The sequence below is a fragment of the Sceloporus occidentalis genome, unplaced genomic scaffold (genome assembly GCF_023333645.1).
Source record: "Sceloporus occidentalis isolate IW3139 unplaced genomic scaffold, rSceOcc1.0.p SCAF_5, whole genome shotgun sequence".
Taxonomy (NCBI): domain Eukaryota; kingdom Metazoa; phylum Chordata; class Lepidosauria; order Squamata; family Phrynosomatidae; genus Sceloporus; species Sceloporus occidentalis.
Window position 1 is genome coordinate 82,277,506 of NW_028316985.1, and position 21,485 is coordinate 82,298,990.

Consider the following 21,485-nt stretch of genomic DNA (forward strand, 5'->3'; position numbering starts at 1 on the left):
CCAATGAATCGGATGTAAATGATAAACTGAATCTTAGGATATATTTTTTAAAAAGTTTATAGCCCAATGCCTTTCCAACAGGAAATAATCACACGGCCTGAAAGGAAGGACAGTACATATGCAGTAATAATTATAGGCGAGAATTATAGTTTAATAATATTTGTAGCTTTTGAAATAATATGATGATGACAGTGGTGGCAGCGGTTATAACTGGTATTGTGGTTGTTGTCTCTTTTACTTTGTCCTTCTGTCCTTTCGTTGCCACTCTATTCAAATAGTCTCGCTAAGACTTTACTCACATACGGGTGGTGAGTTAAAATCAGCAGCAGTACATGCACTTATTTCCTCACATGATGGCAAAATAAATGCTTCTGCTATAATTTATGGTTTGTATGCTCCTCTCACCAAGGAATTATTCCAATTGCAAGGCAGTTGAAGAACTTGTGGTGATGAGGTTATAAAGCCTCTGAACCTAATAACTGGTTTTGCTGCATGTCTATCCCAGAAAAACTGGCTAATCCAAAGAGCTTCTACTAATGGTCAGATATTCTTCCTGACTTGTCACAGGCTCCTGCATAATTGGAAAGGTCTCTGACTTTGATTTGCTAAGCTAAACTGCAAATCCCAAGATTCCATATGTTGTTATGACAGTTGAAGTGGAATCATAGTGCTATAAATGTATAGTATAAATGGACCTCAGTTCTAATTCTAGACAAACTCAAAAAAATTGCATAACAGGAATAGCAGCACTGGAACCCCATGAAAGCAAACTTAGAGGGTCTCCTGCTGGGAAGATAAAGGGAAACCATGAGGTAAGAGCCTAAAGGAGTAAAGAAACTAAGAGAGAGTGCCAGCTTGATAGAAATACTGTAATCACGGCGCAAAATCTTAAAGGTGAGAGTCTGCAGGCAAAACTACACATCAGTTATCTGTGATCATATTTCCTAATCTTTGGGTCTGTGTGTCCATATGTGTGTGAGCCAACATGTCTGTCTGTTTATTTTAAAAGTATCCATTAAACTCTTTTATCAAAAAAAATGAAGGGGAATTTTCTTCTCCTTTTCCTCTGAACTCACAGAATCCTAGTGTTCAGTTTAAAAAGTCTAAATTTAAATGTTGAATGAAACTGTAATTTTTCACTTACCTGGTAAAATAAGGTGGCTCATCGTTGATATTTATGACACTGACTATCACAGTCCTACTGGCACTCTGGCCAAGATGGTCACTTGCTGTGATGTTTAATACATAGCTGTAAAAACAAAATGAAGATTTGTACAATATTTGTGATGCACTATTTCCCCAGAACTTGAGAAGGTTACTTTTCTGGCGGGATGGGGAAATTGTACTGCCAAAAGGTCACTTTCCTAACCGTCGTATATCTCTGTTCATAGCAAATAACCAATATCAAATACAGTGGTCTCTCCACATTCACTGGGGTTCGGGGTGAAGGATCCCTGTGAATGTGGGGAAAATGCAAATAAAAAACCACTAATTTTTTTACCTGCGAGAACACCTCTTTAGGAATCTCCAGGTCCTCCAGTGCAACTCTATGTTCAACATCTGCCAGAAGTTGATCATAGAATCATGCTGGAGGACCTACAAAAATGTTTTCTCTAGGAAGTTCTATGTTCTCCAGCACAACTCTAAGGTCAACCTCTGGCACAGTTGCACTGGAGGACCTAGAGATTCCTGGAATGAACATATTAATCAAAACCGCAAATAATCAAATCTGCAAAAGTCAAAGCCGCAAATGTGGAGGGCCAACTGTATACACTTTCTGAAACGTGGAACGTATCATAATTGAGTACAGTACTTACCTATCTGGATCTTTCTCATAATCAAATATCTTCAGAGAAAAAATGGTTCCAGTTGCAGAAATATTGAACGGCAATGAGTCAGGAGTCAACAAATACTGGAATAAATGAAATGTCTGGAGGTAAGGACAATGGTATTGTTTGGTGCATGGTATGAATAGAAATAACAGAAATAGTATGCTCTGTGTTTCATTTCCAGCCGTTGACAGTTATGTCTCAGGCTCCTTTGGTAGCACTGGTGGCTTCCATGCCAATAGTGCACCAAGTCTTCTCTGAGTTTTAGTCCAAACTTTCAAAGACTTCCCAAAAGAGCTTCTGAACCAAGGACTTAAAATTGAGACTCAGGAATCTGCACTGCAAAATTAATTCAGTTTGACATTGCTTTAACTGCCACATCTTGGCATTCAGGTTCCTTTCTCTGAATCTCTCCAGTTTTAATTTTCTATGAAAATTACGGGATTTATATTTTTGTGAGATATTTAACCTTCTTTGTTAGCGAGCAAACTATAAATCCTAGGATTCCATGACAGCTAAAGTGGTTTCAAATTTCGTTAATTCTGCAGTGTGGCAGTAGCCTAAGACCCAAAAAGATTTGCCATTTCACTGATCAGCTCCCAGAATCTCCAGTAAATATGTCAGGGGTCATGTTGGCTGGGAGTTCTGGGACTTGTGGTCCAAAACTAACTTTTCCAGGCTCTGGATGTTAGCTATGAAATCTCACAAAGGAACTCCATGTTCAGACATGTTTAGAATATATCTAAATACCACATTTTTAAGAAGCAAGCAAACAGGGGACTTCTCTGGCTTTCATGCTCCTTTGCACACTCCCTTATTGCACCTGGCTGGATTCTGCTGGAAATAAGTTATTAGCTGAGATGTAACGTTGGTCTGATCCAGAACAGTTCTCCTTCTGTTCTTGGTGTCATGAGCCCTGATTTTTATTTTTAAGAGGAATGCATCACATGTATTTAATAAATATAAGACCCGTAATGTGTTATCTCAAGGTACCAAGATTTCTGAGAATAAGTTAAAATGCTTTAAATTTATTCAGTGCAATCTTCCATCTTTTCATTGGGTCCTGTGTGGGCTTTGAATCCCAGCCAAGCTAAAAAATTGTATTTTCCCTCAAAAGCTGGCATCTGAACAGGATGATACTGGCCATTTAGTTCACCAAACATTTTGTTGTCATACCAGCTGAGCAAAACAGGGTTAGATGAACAATATGGATAAGCTGAGAGTATTGTTGGTTTTTAAAACCTGATTACTGAATCCCATACAGAGAAGTGTTGACCAATTTTATATCTCAATGATGGGAATCTGTAGCCCACCAGATATCATATGACTGCTGCTCCTGTTGTGTGTGTGTGTTGCCTTCAAGTTGCCTGTCAGCTTAAGGCAACCCCATGCATTTCATAGGCTTTTCTTAGGTGATGAATATTCAGAAGTGGTTTTGCTAGTTTCCTTCTCTGAAATATAGTCTATACAACACTTAGTATTTCTGGCAGTCTCCCATCAAAATGCTAATCAAATACTAACCAGAGCTGAACCTGCTTAGCTCCCATTATCCTTAAACATTGGCAAGAGTTGGCGGGCGTTGTCGCTGAACAACATCTGGAGGGCCAGATGTTCTCACTCCTATGATAACTGCTGAAGTATTTGTTGATTTAAACTTACGTTGATTTCTGTAGATGTTGCTTTTTCAGAATCAGCTGCAGTAACGGTGTAAATAGCTCCACTCGGTGTGTTTTCCAAAACATATACTGTGACAGCTGTACAGATAAAAGTACAATGTACATTAATTTAAAGAGGTGAGGAAGAAGCTTGTGCAAGCAGATAGGAATAAACATAGCTAAATGTTTGATGCCTGTATGTTATCCTGGCTATCAGTCTGTTGAAACATAATTCGATCTTATTAAAGAGGCCAGATAAAAATAAAATTATTATTATTATGCAATCACTCTTAGGGTCAAACTAGATGTTAAAGGGAATGTGTATTCCTATTCTTTTAATATTGTGAGCTGCTCTGAGTCCCAGTTTGGGGAAAACAGTCGGATACAAATAAATATAAGATATATGATATTCCATATGATTAACCCATTTTCTGTCTCTTAACAGGGTTTCCTCAGAGCTGTGTACCTCAGTATTCAGACTTGAAAATTAAGGACATCATTATTGTTTAACTTTCATCTAACCCAAATGTAAGATATGCAGGTACGAAGATCATGTATTACAACAAATAGATTTCTGTCACCACAGGGGAGCAGGGGGACAATTTTTTGAAAAATATGATAAACCTATCATTCAGTTTGACACTCTTCCTATCAGAGAATAATAATTTCTTATATAGCTCGAAGCGAGGGCTTCTTCACCTCTTTAAGTCTGTGAATTTCCTCCTGTGTGTCAAGATGAAGGCATGCGGCTTTCACAGTTAAATAGATGTAAAGGTGCGAAACAGACAGGAGCTTCTTTGCTATCAACTTTTCACTTCAGAGAGAGCAGAGAGCAGGGCTCAGTCAGTATATTACTTCCTTCTCTGCACCACATCTTATCACTAACAGTGGCATTTGAGCAACTTTCTATGTAATTTCACACTTAGGAAACTGGACACTGTGCTCCAACTCGATGACTGCAATTAAATTAAGAATATAATTCTTCTGAGGCTGCATCCACACTGGAGAAATAACCCACTTTAACTCTTTCTGGCTCAAGGCTATGGAATTCTGGGAGTTGGAGTTTGTTGTGGGCCCGGAGCAGAGCTGGGTTATTTCTCCAGTGTGGATGCAGCCTAAGTATGTAAGTGATAGATGGAATTATGTATAGCTGGATATGAGCTACCCTGAAAACAGCATCTCCTTATCAAATCCCTGCCTCAGTGTGTAGGATTATTTACAGGATTAATTGTATGCATATTTACTCAGCTATAAGTTGTTGCATTAAGTTTAATGGGACTTGCCCCTAAATAAGGGTGTATATGTGATTGCAGACCTATTCTAGCCCTCTTTTGAAAAATAACATAAAATTGGGTCTCATTGGCCATCAAATCCAACCCCCTTCTTTACACAAAAACTCCAGATAGAGCATCCTCAGCAGGTATAGCTGACTAGCCTCTTTCTGAAGACACCCAGAGAAAGAGACCTCACCACCTCTCTAGGTAATTGGTTGGCACATTTTACTGCCAAACTCAAAAGATAAGATGGTATCCCCTTCCTACTGACTAATTCAACAGTGGCAATGGGATAGCATCATCTGTGTGATTTGACTCTGCAAGTTAGTTTAGGACAGACCAGGTAGCATATGCTACTCCAGTAAAAGGACAAAAGGTCAGGAAGAACAGCCTCAGGAGACATGATATTATGACATTTGCCACCTGAGGTTATAGTGTCACTTTGCCTAATAGCAGAGCCTGCCCTATTTGCAGTGGTAAGCCTTTATATCTGTCATGGCTCTTGCTCCCTGTTTGATTTAGAAACCTGACCTTCTTGCTTAGGAAGCCTATGCAGCTACAAGCAGGGGCAATGCTGCTAATAATAATAATAATAATAATAATAATAATAAACAACTGTTTATTTATAGCCTGCTTTTCCTTTGCAGATCAAAGCAGGTTACACAGAAGTACAACAAATGTACAATTTTGCAAACAGTATCCATAAAAAACCCGAACAATACAATAATACAGATTAAAAACAAGATTAAAAGCTTACAGATTAAAATCACAACAATAGCTAGCATAAAGTGCAGGTGCAACGATGCAACGGGGGGAGAGCAGGTATTACATTGTCTGGGGGAAAGCCTGTTGGAAGAGGAAGGTTTTTAACCTCTTCCTAAATAAGTCAAGGGAGGTAACCGAGTGGAGCTCACCGGGAAGAGAGTTCCAGAGCTGCGGAGCCGAGCTGGAAAATGCCCTTTGTGCAGTCGCAGAATATTTTGTATCTGGAACCCTCAACAGTTGCTTCCCGGCCGACCTGAGAGTGCGGGGCGGATTATATGGGGAGAGGCGGTCCTCCAAGTACCCTGGGCCCAAGCCATTTAGGGCTTTATATTGACCAAATTGTTGTAAGAGAGCTGCTGTCTTGGTTACTGGATAGTACATACTTTGAAAGAAGAATGATTACCACGTTTCTGCATGCACAGTTGCAGGAATTCCAGTAAAAATTATGCACAGATCAGTGGAAATATCAGGGGTGGGATAATTTTTTTCCCCAAAAACTGCCCAACACTATAATGTTAGCAGATTAGAAAAGGTAATTTAAAAAAATCAAAAACCTGCCAACGCGCTGTAGCCTGGAAACTTGCAGTCCAAACACAATTTTCACACAAGCTCTGTTCAAAGTAAACATTTTCAGCTGTCAATGAAATGTGCCTCCAGATTTAATCATAAAGTAGTGGGGCCTCAGTTGTCATGAGTTTTGTAAGGATGGATTTTATTCCAAGCCATTCTCTTACTTTGAGTTGCTATATTGCCTTGAAAGACTGGAGGTTCATCTACATCAAGCACTTGAACAGTCAGGATTTGTAGGTCTTTTGCTCCGGCTGTGTCATAAATAAGAATTTGCAATTCAAATTGGTGGGGCATTGTTTCATAATCTAGAATCAGATCTCCAGTTGTAACAACCTGACATTAAAAAGGAAAGATAAAATATCAGCAAATGTTGTGTTAGACTTATTTAGTTATTTTCACTAAGAGGTTGTCTGTACTGGCAAATAAAGCGGCTTCAAAGCAACTTGAAGCCATGCAGTTTAGTTGGTGTATGAGGCAAAAGCAGGTCGAAATCAACATGAAGCCATGCACTGGAGCAAAAAGAAACCCTGATACTCCTCCTCAGCACAGAAAATATGCATCATTGCACATGCATATAAACAACATGGCACAAGCGTGGGAAAACAGGAAAGCAAAAACGTGAACGTAGGACAAACAGGACAGATCACCAATAATGCAATGGATATAATTACAACATACGCAAACCACACAGTCCAACAGGGACATAAGGGAAAGGGGGCATGTACCGGGGGTCTCCATGAGTGTGCTTTGCCAGTGTGTCACTTGGCGCACCGATGCATTGAACAGGCAATGTATTGCACATGTGACTGTGTGCTTGGTCACCTGGAGTATCCAATGGGATGGTAGTTGGGTGGGAGGAAGGAGCTAATTGGCAGTCACAGTGGATGGGTTTCTGCAATGGTGCACATGCATGGTGGGGAGGTAAAAATAAATAGCTGAGTGGTGTGGCTTGACGCTGTGTGGTATGGACAACCGGTGGATGTTCAGCCTGCCTTCAGAGCTGGTTGTGCAAACAGTGGAGCTTTCACTCACTTTTGTAAAAACCAGTATCAGCCTGGTTTTTCCTGCCCATCTACTTAGCCCCTGTTTCCATCAAAATCAATGGGACTTAATTAATGCTCTTTAACATGTTATATTGCACGTTTCTTCCAAGAAGCTGAAGGTCATGTACTCAACCCCTTTCCTCACAGTGTATCTTCATAACAACTCTCTGAGGTAAAATTAGCTGACAGAATATGCCTGGTCCAAGACCACCCAGTTAGCATGAAGTCTGGTGGGAGATGTGAATTTAAGTCTGCCAAAGTATACTACTGTAAGCAACAACATGGTTCCTATGTTGGAGTTTATCACACTAGCGAGATTCCGTGAGAAAATAGGAGTTAGACACAATATAATGCGAAGATAACCAGGAAATACCCAAAGTTTATCACACAACATCGCAGTTGATGTGAAATAATGTGAAGTTATTCCACAGTTAAAGTGGAGGAAGCATCAGCTTTTTAAATTCGGAACAAAACGAATTTTAAAAAATGCTCGTTTCCTCCACTTTAACTGCAGATTAACTTTGCTTTATTTTGTTTTAGCAGCAATTACTGTGATAAACCTTCCGAATTTGCAAGTTCTGTTTAAATTCAAATTTAACTTAACTCTCTTTTAACTCTCGTTTTCCCGTGGTATCTCGCTAGTGTGATAAACTCTGTTGAGTCATGGCTAGCTTTTCACAATTTCAATAAGACATAAGTATGTTATTTTTTAAAAACAAACAAACAAAGATTATATCCTATGTCCTTGAAAAGGGAACTCAGGCTGGCGAGCTAAGTCTGCTACTCTCCCAATCTGTTTTGGCTTATTTTTCTCATGCAGTAAGGCTGTGATGCCAAACGGTATTATTTCCGCAGTGTAGATGCACTCTAGGCCTTTTTGTATGAAAGCTGAAAATTGAGGCTATCCAATTGATCCCTGGCTGATGCTCTCCTCTTAACCCACTGGTTAATTGGATGTGTAATTCCAACTCAACTCCAAATGTACTTTCCTGTCATTTCAGTCCAGTGACAATGCAATAAACCAGCTGTGGGGCTCATGCAGCCTTGCAGATGTTGTGCTGCCCACTCACAGCATTCCTTATTATTGGCTATACTGATCACAGCTACTGAGTCCTACCCTTGCAATAGGAAAACAGCTGGCATATGTGTCTTGCATTACTTTTACCATCAGAGGCATTCCTACCCATGTTGGGGAAATAATGTAAAATGCTATTATGAACAGTGATGTGACTCTCTATTTTCCTTCTCATAGATGTTCCCAGGAGCACTTCTGGCAGCATAGCAAGTTAGATCCTTTGTTTCTTTAACTTGTATATTTAAATAATGTTTCATCTTTATAGGTTAAATTGAAATGAAACAACCCCACACAATCCTAACTTTTCAGTTTGTTTTTAATCACAGATGAAAGTAAATCTTTTCCCCCTTTTAAGAACCAAAGTGGGCATTATCAACTTCTCTGTTTTGTTATTAAAGAAAAAAAGTTTATTTGTACTATAACAATATCCATCAACTACTGGCTATCTCGATGAGCAAGCTGCTAGGTAAAGACTTACCTTGTACAAAAGAGAAGATGCAGGGTGGATTTCGAAAGCTTTTGTAAGGGGGTTGGAATTTATTATGACAGGATATCCCACTTCCACTGATATATTTGGTAGTAAATTTGGTGTTAAATCGACACTAAAGGTATACACCACAGTGCCAGCTGGAGAATTTTCTGTAACATTGCCAGTTCCAGGCAGGCCAGAAAAACTGAGTGTTCTTCCTCCTGCAGATTACAGAAGATGAAAATATACTCTCTTAAGAAGTGTCATTTGCAAGATGCAAGTAGGTCAACAACATATACTTTGTGTTCACAGTGTATTCTCATTAAGCAGAAAAAAACTTTGCTGCTTCTACTTCTGCTGCTGCTATGATTTTCTTGCTCTTCAATACTGTCAAGGTATGAGCAAAAGGTTAATTGATACAAGTCATTTTGCTTCATAAACAAGTAGATGTACATTCAAAATACATGCTATGTTAACCATGTAGTGTGCAAATCCTTATTGTATTTTTATTTATTCTAAGTGCACACATCTCTTATTTGTGTGCCTGGATAGAAGAATCTTGAACTTGCCCACTCCAAACTGTTCCTCCAATTCCAAAGATGCAGGTGTCAAGTGTAGGAGTTTCATAAAAAGAGTTTCAAATGTTTCTTAGTGTTATTTGATAAGTTTTTCTTTTATAAATATATAGACTACACCTAGAAAGGGGCACTTCTAAGGGGGTAATGGGTAGGTACAGTGGCGTCACTAAGACTTGTGTCACCCGGTGTGATACCGTATATACTTGTGTACAAATCAACTTCATGTATAAGTCGAGGGAAGGTTTGGGGGACAAAATCATGGATTTTGATTTGACCCGTGGATAAATCAAGGGTAAAACCTAGGGGCATGTGACAAAGGATCCAAAGGAGGAAACACCACTTCCTTCTTTCCTTCTCCTTCTCTGGACCTCTCCTGAGAGAGGTCCACTCCTGGAGAGTGGGGCATCAGGGCACAGCTTTTATCAGGACCTTTCTAAGCAGTTTTACTGTATTGACCCATATATAAGTCGACCTGGGATTTTAGGGTCAAATTTTGGGCATAGATTTCTCAACTTACAGGCAAGTAGATACAGCATTTCATGGTGTCACACACACACCATTGACCTCCTCCCATACCAAACCATACAGAATCCTTAGTAATGTTTTTTATACTAATGTTACTCATAAATTGTAATCCCCATGTATCACTGAATAACATTCATGACATAAACAACTAGCAGAATTAAATTACATTAATTATACTTTTAAATTACAATGTGATACACAGACCCTAAGTGTATTTATATGTATATAGTTTCATGTGGTTAAAGTGAAAATTTGGTAAGATCTGATTTTTTTAATGAAAATTTGAAAGAATTTTAAATTAATTTTTTTAATGGTTTTTTAAAAAATCTGCAGCCTCGCCTTCCTCCTCCTATTGAACCTCGCTCCAGTCACACCATCTTTTCAGCATTGTAAAGGGATGCAAGTGAACACCACAGCCTACCAAAGAGACAGATGTTTGGCAAGCAGTAGTGTCACTCCCCTATGTGGTCTCTACCTCATGCCCCCTACTGATGACACTGGGTTGATGAAGGTTGTATGTTTCATTCTACATTGAGGAAGCACACACTTAAACTTGTTTCTATGTGCCTTAGTCTCAAGACCTCCAAAGAAGGAGACTACACCACTCTCCAAGGCAGCAGCATATTCCGCTGTCAAACAGCTCTTACTGTCAGGAACTGCCTCCTAATGTTGAGCTAGAACCTCTTTTCCTGTAACTTGCATCCATTGTTCTGTATCCTGTTCTCTGGAGCAGCAGAAAACAAGCTTGCTCCCTCCTCAATGTAACATCACTTAAAATATTTAAACAGGGCTATCATACCACCTTTTAATCGTCTCTTCTCCAAGCTAAACATCCCCAGCTCCCTAAGTCTTTCCTCATAGGGCTTCATGGTTTCAAGACCCTTCACCATTTTAGTCGCTGTCCTTTGGACACCGTTCCAGCTTCTCAACATGCTTTTTGAATTGTGGGGGCCAGACCTGGACACAGGATTATTCCAGGTGAAGCTTGACCAAAGCAGATTAGACTGGAATACAGTCGGCCCTCCTTATCCATGGATTTTTTTATCCACAGATTTAAACAGCAAACCTTGATTTTCCATTTTATATAAGAGACACAATTTTGCTATACCATTTTATTCAGTGGGGCTTGAGCATCCACGGACTTTATTATCCGCAGGGGATCCTGGAACCAAACCCCAACGGATAATAAGGGCCCACTGTACTATCATTTGCCTCAATCTAGATACTACACTTCTGTTGATGCAACCAAGAATTGCATTGGCTTTCTTAGCTGAAGCATCACACTGACGGTCTACAAAACTCCTGGGAGGCAAGGGTTCAAATCCTGCCTTGGCCATGAAAACCCAGTGGGTGACCCTGGGCAAGGCACACTCTCTCAGTCTCAGAGAATAGCCATGGCAAAGACCCCCCCCCTCCCAAAGAAAGATGCCAAGGAAGCCCCCTTATAAATTGGAAACGACTTCAAAGCACTTGGTCTAAAATTGGATGGAACCACAATAGAGGCGCAAAGAGGCCCCTGGCCATGTGCCGAATGCGAAGGAGGAGTGAACAAGCACTGCCTGACATCTGAAGTACTTCATCCATTTCAGCTTCCAGATCAGACCAGCCGTTTAAGAGCCCCAGTGGCTCTGGCCGGCCGGAATCCCTCTTTTGAAACTGAGCTGACAATGGGAAATGCCCTCACAGCAGCAATTCCATGTCAAGCCCACGCTGATGCAACACTGCAGAATCAGTGCAGCCTGACACCGCTTTAACTGCCACAGCTCCATCCTATGGAAATCCTGGGATGCCCAGTTTGCTGTGGCACCAAAGCCATCTCACAAAAACTACACATCTCAGGCTTTCTGTAGCGTTGAGCCACGGTACTTGAAGCAGCGTCAAACTGCATTCATTTCCACAGTGTAGATACAGCCCGCGTTTCCAGTGTAGGTTTAACTTTGGGTGCGTCTGCACTGTAGAAATAATGCAGCTTGACAGTGCCGTGGCTCCATCTGATAGAAATCCTGGGATGTGCAGTAGTTTGCTGTGGCACCAGAACTCTCTGAGAGAGAAGGCTAAAATATCATAGAAAACTGCAACTCCCAGGATTCCATAGGATGGAGGCTCAGCTGGTATGAAACTGATCTAATAATGGGATGTTGTGTGATGTAGACACAGCGTTATGGAGTGCTCCGCTTCAAAGTCTGGAGGAAGGATGCTTTTGCTAATCCCGCAAATCCCGATAAATGGCAAGGGGCTCCCATCTTGTGACCCTGATGGACACAGAGAAAGAGAGTTTCCCATGTTCTCTGCCTCAGATCAGCCCCTCCTAACCAATCGCCTGACCCAGGAGAAAGGCAGGCTAGAAATACCGTAAACACATACAAATAAAAATAAGTTGGTGTGTTTTGGAAAATCCATGGAGAAGGAGGGGGAACTGATTTTATCAACACAATAAAATAGATGTTACGGTCTTATGCTGCAAGACCAGATATCCACATCGTGGTCATAGTGGCCTCATGCAATTGGACTTTAGGAAAGCTCCTCCTGCCAAATTCTCTCTTTCAGTCTCAAAGGTGCTGCGAGACTCTGATTTGACAGAGTAACAAGGGCATATGTATTTGAGTCAACCATGACAGCTCAACAGAACCATGAGGTCATATGAACTCACAATCAGCTACATGGCTCAAAAGGTTCCAGAATGCATCCACTTGGGCATTTGGCTTTGAGAACTCAACATGGCTGGATCCAGTCTGCTTCCTCTCCTGGTTCTGCCGTTGTTGGTCTTCAGCGTGAGAGGTCAAGAAGCCAACACTGTAGAAGAAGAATCTTTCTGTCTACAGATCTGCCATGGGGCCCTCGAGTCTTTTTGTGGATGTGGATTTCGGTGTTCGTGGATGTAGGTGGCTAAGCAATGGGGGAGTAGAAGACAGCAGAGGCCAGGCAGCAGCAGAAGGGCGTGGCAGGAGTGGGAAGCTTCAAAAGCCACTCCTCCAGCCCTCAGGAAGACCAGCAGCCAAGCCAGAAGCAAGCCTTCCCTCTTCCCCCAACTCCACCAGGGGCAAAGAAGACAGCAGAAGCCAGCAAAAGCAGGAGAGCATGGAAGGAGTGGGAAGCTTCAAAAGCCACTCGTCCAGCCCTCAGGAAGAACAGCAGCCAAGCCAGAAGCAAGCCTTCCCTCTTCCCCCAACTCCAACAGGGGCACAGAAGAAAAGAGAGGCCAGGCAGAAGCAGGAGGGTGTGGCAGGAGTGGGAAGCTTCAAAAGCCACTCGTCCACCCCTCAGGAAGAACAGCAGCCAAGCCAGAAGCAAGCCTTCCCTCTTCCCCCAACTCCAACAGGGGCACAGAAGAAAAGAGAGGCCAGGCAGAAGCAGGAGGGTGTGGCAGGAGTGGGAAGCTTCAAAAGCTGCTCCTACAACCTTCTGGAAGTCCAGTAGCAAAGCCAGAAGCAAGCCTCCCCTCTTCCCCCAACTCCACCAGGGGCACCGAAGGCAGCAGACGCCGGGCAGCAGCAGGAAAGCATGGCAGGAGTGGGAAGCTTCAAAAGCCAGTCCTCCAGCCCTCAGGAAGACTAGCAGCCAAGCCAGAAGCAAGCCTTCCCTCTTCCCCCAACTCCACCAGGGGCAAAGAAGGCAGCTGAGGCCAAGCAGCAGCAGGAGGGCAGGGCAGGAGTGGTAAGCGTCAAAAGTCACTCCTCCAGCCTTCAGGAAGACCAGCAGCGAAGCCAGAAGCAAGCCTTCCCTCTTCCCCCAACTCCACCAGGTTCAAAGAAGGCAGCAGAGGCCAGGCAGAAGAAGGAGGGTATGACAGGAGTAGCAAGCTTCAAAAGCCACTCCTCGAGCCTTCAGGAAGACCAGCAGCGAAGCCAGAAGCAAGCCTTCCCTCAACTCCCCCAGGGGCACAGAAGGCAGCAAAGGCCAGGCAGCAGCAAGAGGGCGTGGCAGGAGTGGGAAGCTTCAAAAGCCAGTCCTCCAGCCTTCAGGAAGACCAGCAGCCAAGCCAGAAGCAAGCCTTCCTTATTCCCCCAACTCCACCAGGGGAAAAGAAGGCAGCAGAGGCCAAGCAACAGCAGGAGGGCATGGCAGGAGTGGTAAACTTCAAAAGTCACTCCTCCAGCCCTTAGGAACACCAGCAGCCAAGCCAGGAACAAGCCTTTCCTCTTCCCCCAACTCCACCAGGTTCAAAGAAGGCAGCAGAGTCCAGACAGAAGGAAGGCATGGCAGGAGTGGTAAGGTTCAAAAGCCACTCCTCCAGCCTTCAGGAAGACCAGGAGCCAAGCCAGAAGCAAGCCTTCCCTCTTCCTCCAATTCCACCAGGGTCAAAGAAGGCAGCAGAGGCCACCAGAAGCAGGAAGGCATGGCAGGAGCGGTACGCTTCAAAAGCAGCTCCTCCAGCCTTCTGGAAGACCAGCATCCAAGCCAGAAGCAAGCCTTCCCTCTTCCCCCAAGTCCGCCAGGGGCAAAGAAGGCAGCAGAGGCCAGGCAACAGCAGGAGGGCATGGCAGGAGTGGGAAGCTTCAAAGGCCACTCTTCCAGCCCTCAGGAAGATGAGCAGCCAGCCCGAAGCAAGCCTTCCCTCAACTCCACCAGGTTCAAAGAAGGCAGCAGAGGCCAGGCATAAGAAGGAGGGCGTGGCAGGAGTGCTAAGCTTCAAAAGCCAATCCTCCAGCCCTCAGGAAGACCAGCAGCCAAGCCGGAAACAAGCCTTCCCTCTTCTCCCATCTCCACCAGGGGTACAGAAGGCAGCAGAGGCCAGGCAGCAGCACGAGGGTGTGGCATGAGTGGAAAGCTTCAAAAGCCACTCCTCCAGCCCTCAGGAAGACCAGCAGCCAAGCCAGAAGCAAGTCTTCCCTCTTCCCCCAACTCCACCAGGGGCATAGAAGGCAGCAGAGGCCAGGCAGCAGCAGGAGAGCATGGAAGGAGTGGAAAGCTTCAAAAGCCACTCTTCCAGCCCTCAGGAAGATGAGCAACCAAGCCAGAAGCAAGCCTTCCCTCTTCCCCCGTATCCACCTAGGGCAAAGAAAGCAGCCGAGGACAGGAATGTGTAAGAGGGAATGCCAGGAATGGTAAGTTTAGAAGCCACACCTCCAGCCCTCAGGAAGACCAGCAAACAAGCAAGTAGCATGCCTTCCCTCTTCCCCCAACTCCACCAGGGGCACAGAAGACAGCAGAGGACAAGCAGCAGCAGGAGGGTGTGACAGGAGTGGGAAGCATTAAAAGACACTCCTCCATCCCTCAGGAAGACCAGCAGCCAAGCCAGAAGCAAGCCTTCCCTCTTCCCTCAACTCCACCAGGGAGACAGAAGGCAACAGAGGACAGGCAGCAGCAGGAGGGCATGGCAGGAGTGGGAAGCTTTAAAAGACACTCCTCCATCCCTCAGGAAGACCAGCAGCCAAGCCAGAAGCAAGCTTTCCCTCTTCCCCCAACTCCACCAGGGGCACAGAAGGCAGCAGAGGACAGGCAGCAGCAGGAAGGTGTGAAAGGAGTGGGAAGCAGTAAAAGACACTCCTCCGTCCCTCAGGAAGACCAGCAGCCAAGCCAGAAGCAAGCCTTCCCTCTTCCCCCAACTCCACCAGGGGCACTGAAGACAGCAGAGGACAGGCGGCAGCAGGAGGGCATGGCAGCAGTAGTTAGCTTCAAAAGCCACTCTTCCAACCCTCAGTAAGACCAGCAGCCAAGCCAGAAGCAAACCTTCCCTCTTCCCCCAACTCCACCAGGGGCAAGAAAGGCAACAGAGGCCAGGCAGCAGCAGGAGGGCATGGCAGGAGAAAGATGCCATCATGCCTTTCCAAGCTGTGCCACTCAGACGTTGGGTGTGTACATTTCCCCATTTGGGGCAGGACAATCCCACTGGTTCCACCCAGGCTTAAATTGTCCCATCCAGGTCGGGCTGCCTTTGCCAGGTTCAAGTGACGGGACGCAGCTCTGCACCAATGGGGAAGACAAGGGGAGCAGTAGCACCCAAACCCGGGTCTAGATTGAACTCTGGGGTTTCAACTGTCAGAGTCCAGCCGGGTGCTTTGAGTTCTGGCTGGATTCAAACCTCGGCTTAACCAAAGAAGGAAGTAATGAAGAGGAGGAAGGGGTGGAAGGAAGGAAGGGAGAACTATATCTCCCAGCAGCCCCTGCCCACTATGCCCTTCCATCCTGCCACTGCTGGTCAGTAGGCTGGCGCTTAGGGGAGCCCACCAACTGACCAGCAGTGGCAGGATGGAAGGGCATGGTGGGCAGGGGCTGCCGGGGGATATAGTTCTCTCTTCTTTCCTTCCTTCCTTCCACCCCTTCCTCCTCTTTCCTCTCCCTCTTTCCTCTCCCTCTTTCCTCTCCCTCTTTCCTTTCCCTCTTTCCTCTCCCTCTTTCCTTTTCCTCTTTCCTCTCCCTCTTTCCTTCCCTTCATCTCCTTCCTCCTCTTTCCTCTTCTTTCTCCTCTTTTCTCTCCTTCCTCTTCCTTCCTCTTCTTCCTCCTCTTGCTTTCCTTCCTCCTCTTTCCTCTTCTCCTTCATCATCTTCTTCCTCCCTTTCTTTTTAAAAAATATATTCGTTATTAAATTTTTAAAAAGAAATAATATATAAAATTTAAACACGCACATACAATTCATTTTCTTTCATAACAAACCAGAGAGAAATCTAATGATAGGTCTAAACCATATCAACTCTTCCTTCTTTTTACTTGAGATCTCCTGCCTTCTAATATTAAATGAGGTTTCCAAACATTATTAACAGTGAAATATATTACTTACAATCTAAAAGTAAACATACTCCATTTTCAAGAAGTATCTACAATCGCATACCTGATTGTAAAGTCCATCTATTTGTGGTTGCTTTAACGTATAGTAACTATTTTACAAATATTTTTATCACTCCAGTCCAAAAGTAAAGTCTTTTCCTCATTCTGTTTTTAAAATTTTTATCAAAGGCTCCCATTGCTTTTCAGACGTATTCATTGAATTCTTCTTTAATAAATGTCTTAATTCATCAGTTTCTATAACATCATACAATTTTATCAACCAGTCCATTACATTAGGTATTGTCTTCATTTTCCATTTCTGAGTGTAAACCATTCTGCCAGCTGAAATCATATAAAATAGTAGTTTCTCATATTTTCTAATTTATCATCTGAGATAATATTAAGTAAATACAAACTCTATATTTTGACCCAAATTTTGCGCCCATTTCACCATCTGGGTTTTGAGTTGTTCATTCTCTAATTCAATTTTTAATAACGTTTTATAAAAAATGTTGATTCTATGATTATCTTCCGATTGAACAATTTTTTTTCTTATTCCATATCCGCTTCGCCAATTGCTAAAGTCTTAACAACCATTATAAACCTTTCCCTACTCAGTCTATAAGTAAACCAGGTACAGCTAAGACCTTCTGATATCAATTGCTTTGTGGCTTTATTTGTATGCCTTTTGCCTTTTTGATAAATCAGATCTTCCTATCTAACCCATTTTTCTGGGCTTAGCTGGACCCAGTTAAAAAACGCTTCCTTTATGGATGCCCATTTCAGAAGGACTGAACAACATTTAGGGTTAATATTCAACCAATACTCTTAATTACTTCTTAGAATTTAATTTAGTATAAAATAAATATCTATACCATCCAAAAAGAAGTTCTAGTCCTTTCCTTCCTGCCTTCCTTTCTACCTCCCTCCCTCCTTCCTTCCCTCCCTTCCCTTCTTTTCCTTCTTTGCTTCCTTCACTCCTTCTTTCCTTTATTCCTCCCCCCCTTCCCTCTTTCCTTTCTTTCTTTCTTTCTTTCTTTCTTTCGTTCGTTCGTTCGTTCATTCATTCATTCATTCCATCTTTCTTTTTCCCTTCCTTCCTTAATTTCCTCCCTTCCTCTGTCCCTTCCCTTTCGTTCTTCTTTCCTTTCATCACTTCCTCCCTTCTCTGTTTCCTTTCTTTCTTTCATGCCTTCCTTCCTTCTTTCTTTATTTCCTTTGTCCTTCCTTCCTTCCTTTTCATCCCCTCCTTCCGTTTTTCTTTCTTTCTTTCATTCCCTCTGTCCTTCCTTCCTTCCTTCTTTCCCTCTTTTTTCTTTCCTTTCCTACATCCATTTTCCTTCCTTCCTTCCCTCCTTCCCACTTCCCCTCCTTCCTTCACTCCTTCCCCCTTCCACTCTTTCCTTCCTTTCTTCCCCTTCCCTCATTCCTTCCCTTCTTCCCCTTCCCCTTCCCCTCTCTCTCCCTCCCGTCCCTTAAAAGAGGAGGGCTCCCAATAATCCAGAAGGCAGCAGAGGCCAGGCAGCAGCATGAGGCCGTGGCAGGGGTAGGAAGCTTCAAAAGCCGTTCCACCAGCCCTCAAGGAGACCAGCAGCCAAGACAGAAGCAAGCCTTCCCTCTTCCCTCAACTCCACCAGGGGCACAGAAGGCAGCAGAGGACAGGCAGCAGCATGGGGCCATGGCAGGAGTGGGAAGCTTCAAAAGCCACTCCTCCAGCCCTCGGGAAGACCAGCAGCCAAGCCAGAAGCAAGCCTTCCCTCTTCCCCCAACTCCACCAGGGGCAAGAAAGGCAACAGAGGCCAGGCAGCAGCAGGAGGGCATGGCAGGAGAAAGATGCCATCATGCCTTTCCAAGCTGTGCCACTCAGACGTTGGGTGTGTACATTTCCCCATTTGGGGCAGGACAATCCCACTGGTTCCACCCAGGCTTAAATTGTCCCATCCAGGTCGGGCTGCCTTTGCCGGGTTCAAGTGACGGGACGCAGCTCTGCGCCAATGGGGAAGACAAGGGGAGCAGTAGCACCCAAACCCGGGTCTAGATTGAACTCTGGGGTTTCAACTGTCAGAGTCCAGCCGGGTGCTTTGAGTTCTGGCTGGATTCAAACCTCGGCTTAACCAAAGAAGGAAGTAATGAAGAGGAGGAAGGGGTGGAAGGAAGGAAGGGAGAACTATATCTCCCAGCAGCCCCTGCCCACTATGCCCTTCCATCCTGCCACTGCTGGTCAGTAGGCTGGCGCTTCGGGGAGCCCACCAACTGACCAGCAGTGGCAGGATGGAAGGGCATGGTGGGCAGGGGCTGCCGGGGGATATAGTTCTCTCTTCTTTCCTTCCTTCCTTCCACCCCTTCCTCCTCTTTCCTCTCCCTCTTTCCTCTCCCTCTTTCCTCTCCCTCTTTCCTTTCCCTCTTTCCTCTCCCTCTTTCCTTTTCCTCTTTCCTCTCCCTCTTTCCTTCCCTTCATCTCCTTCCTCCTCTTTCCTCTTCTTTCTCCTCTTTTCTCTCCTTCCTCTTCCTTCCTCTTCTTCCTCCTCTTGCTTTCCTTCCTCCTCTTTCCTCTTCTCCTTCATCATCTTCTTCCTCCCTTTCTTTTTAAAAAATATATTCGTTATTAAATTTTTAAAAAGAAATAATATATAAAATTTAAACACGCACATACAATTCATTTTCTTTCATAACAAACCAGAGAGAAATCTAATGATAGGTCTAAACCATATCAACTCTTCCTTCTTTTTACTTGAGATCTCCTGCCTTCTAATATTAAATGAGGTTTCCAAACATTATTAACAGTGAAATATATTACTTACAATCTAAAAGTAAACATACTCCATTTTCAAGAAGTATCTACAATCGCATACCTGATTGTAAAGTCCATCTATTTGTGGTTGCTTTAACGTATAGTAACTATTTTACAAATATTTTTATCACTCCAGTCCAAAAGTAAAGTCTTTTCCTCATTCTGTTTTTAAAATTTTTATCAAAGGCTCCCATTGCTTTTCAGACGTATTCATTGAATTCTTCTTTAATAAATGTCTTAATTCATCAGTTTCTATAACATCATACAATTTTATCAACCAGTCCATTACATTAGGTATTGTCTTCATTTTCCATTTCTGAGTGTAAACCATTCTGCCAGCTGAAATCATATAAAATAGTAGTTTCTCATATTTTCTAATTTATCATCTGAGATAATATTAAGTAAATACAAACTCTATATTTTGACCCAAATTTTGCGCCCATTTCACCATCTGGGTTTTGAGTTGTTCATTCTCTAATTCAATTTTTAATAACGTTTTATAAAAAATGTTGATTCTATGATTATCTTCCGATTGAACAATTTTTTTTCTTATTCCATATCCGCTTCGCCAATTGCTAAAGTCTTAACAACCATTATAAACCTTTCCCTACTCAGTCTATAAGTAAACCAGGTACAGCTAAGACCTTCTGATATCAATTGCTTTGTGGCTTTATTTGTATGCCTTTTGCCTTTTTGATAAATCAGATCGTCCTATCTAACCCATTTTTCTGGGCTTAGCTGGACCCAGTTAAAAAACGCTTCCTTTATGGATGCCCATTTCAGAAGGACTGAACAACATTTAGGGTTAATATTCAACCAATACTCTTAATTACTTCTTAGAATTTAATTTAGTATAAAATAAATATCTATACCATCCAAAAAGAAGTTCTAGTCCTTTCCTTCCTGCCTTCCTTTCTACCTCCCTCCCTCCTTCCTTCCCTCCCTTCCCTTCTTTTCCTTCTTTGCTTCCTTCACTCCTTCTTTCCTTTATTCCTCCCCCCCTTCCCTCTTTCCTTTCTTTCTTTCTTTCTTTCTTTCTTTCTTTCGTTCGTTCGTTCGTTCATTCATTCATTCATTCCATCTTTCTTTTTCCCTTCCTTCCTTAATTTCCTCCCTTCCTCTGTCCCTTCCCTTTCGTTCTTCTTTCCTTTCATCACTTCCTCCCTTCTCTGTTTCCTTTCTTTCTTTCATGCCTTCCTTCCTTCTTTCTTTATTTCCTTTGTCCTTCCTTCCTTCCTTTTCATCCCCTCCTTCCGTTTTTCTTTCTTTCTTTCATTCCCTCTGTCCTTCCTTCCTTCCTTCTTTCCCTCTTTTTTCTTTCCTTTCCTACATCCATTTTCCTTCCTTCCTTCCCTCCTTCCCACTTCCCCTCCTTCCTTCACTCCTTCCCCCTTCCACTCTTTCCTTCCTTTCTTCCCCTTCCCTCATTCCTTCCCTTCTTCCCCTTCCCCTTCCCCTCTCTCTCCCTCCCTTCCCTTAAAAGAGGAGGGCTCCCAATAATCCAGAAGGCAGCAGAGGCCAGGCAGCAGCATGAGGCCGTGGCAGGGGTAGGAAGCTTCAAAAGCCGTTCCACCAGCCCTCAAGGAGACCAGCAGCCAAGACAGAAGCAAGCCTTCCCTTTTCCCTCAACTCCACCAGGGGCACAGAAGGCAGCAGAGGACAGGCAGCAGCATGGGGCCATGGCAGGAGTGGGAAGCTTCAAAAGCCACTCCTCCAGCCCTCGGGAAGACCAGCAGCCAAGCCAGAAGCAAGCCTTCCCTCTTCCCCCAATTCCACCAGGGGCACAGAAGGCAGCAGAGGCCAGGCAGCAGCATGAGGCCGTGGCAGGAGTGAGAAGCTCCAAATCCATTCCTCCAGCCCTCAGGAAGACCAGCAGCCAAGCCAGAAGCAAGCCTTCCCTCTTCCCCCAACTTCACCAGGGGCACAGAAGGCAGCAGAGGCCAGGCAGCAGCATGAGGCCGTGGCAGGAGTGGGAAGCTCCAAATCCATTCCTCCAGCCCTCAGGAAGACCAGCAGCCAAGCCAGAAGCAAGCCTTCCCTCTTCCCCCAACTCCACCAGGGGCACAGAAGGCAGCAGAGGCCAGGCAGCAGCATGAGGCCGTGGCAGGAGTGGGAAGCTCCAAATCCATTCCTCCAGCCCTCAGGAAGACCAGCAGCCAAGCCAGAAGCAAGCCTTCCCTCTTCCCCCAACTTCACCAGGGGCAC

General features: G+C 43.9%; 1 protein-coding gene across 1 annotated transcript in view; it reads right to left on the bottom strand.

Annotated features, from left to right (window-relative positions):
* Positions 1–21,485, bottom strand: part of LOC149312396 (cadherin-related family member 3-like) — a 62,675-nt gene that overhangs the window by 22,271 nt on the left and 18,919 nt on the right. The window contains exons 2-6 of the mRNA XM_089527202.1: positions 8,690–8,901; positions 6,258–6,426; positions 3,489–3,583; positions 1,818–1,912; positions 1,145–1,249 (exon numbers count right to left, since the gene is read on the bottom strand). Coding sequence (XP_089383328.1) covers positions 1,145–1,249; positions 1,818–1,912; positions 3,489–3,583; positions 6,258–6,426; positions 8,690–8,901 — 676 coding nt within the window. The remainder of the gene's footprint in view (positions 1–1,144; positions 1,250–1,817; positions 1,913–3,488; positions 3,584–6,257; positions 6,427–8,689; positions 8,902–21,485) is intronic.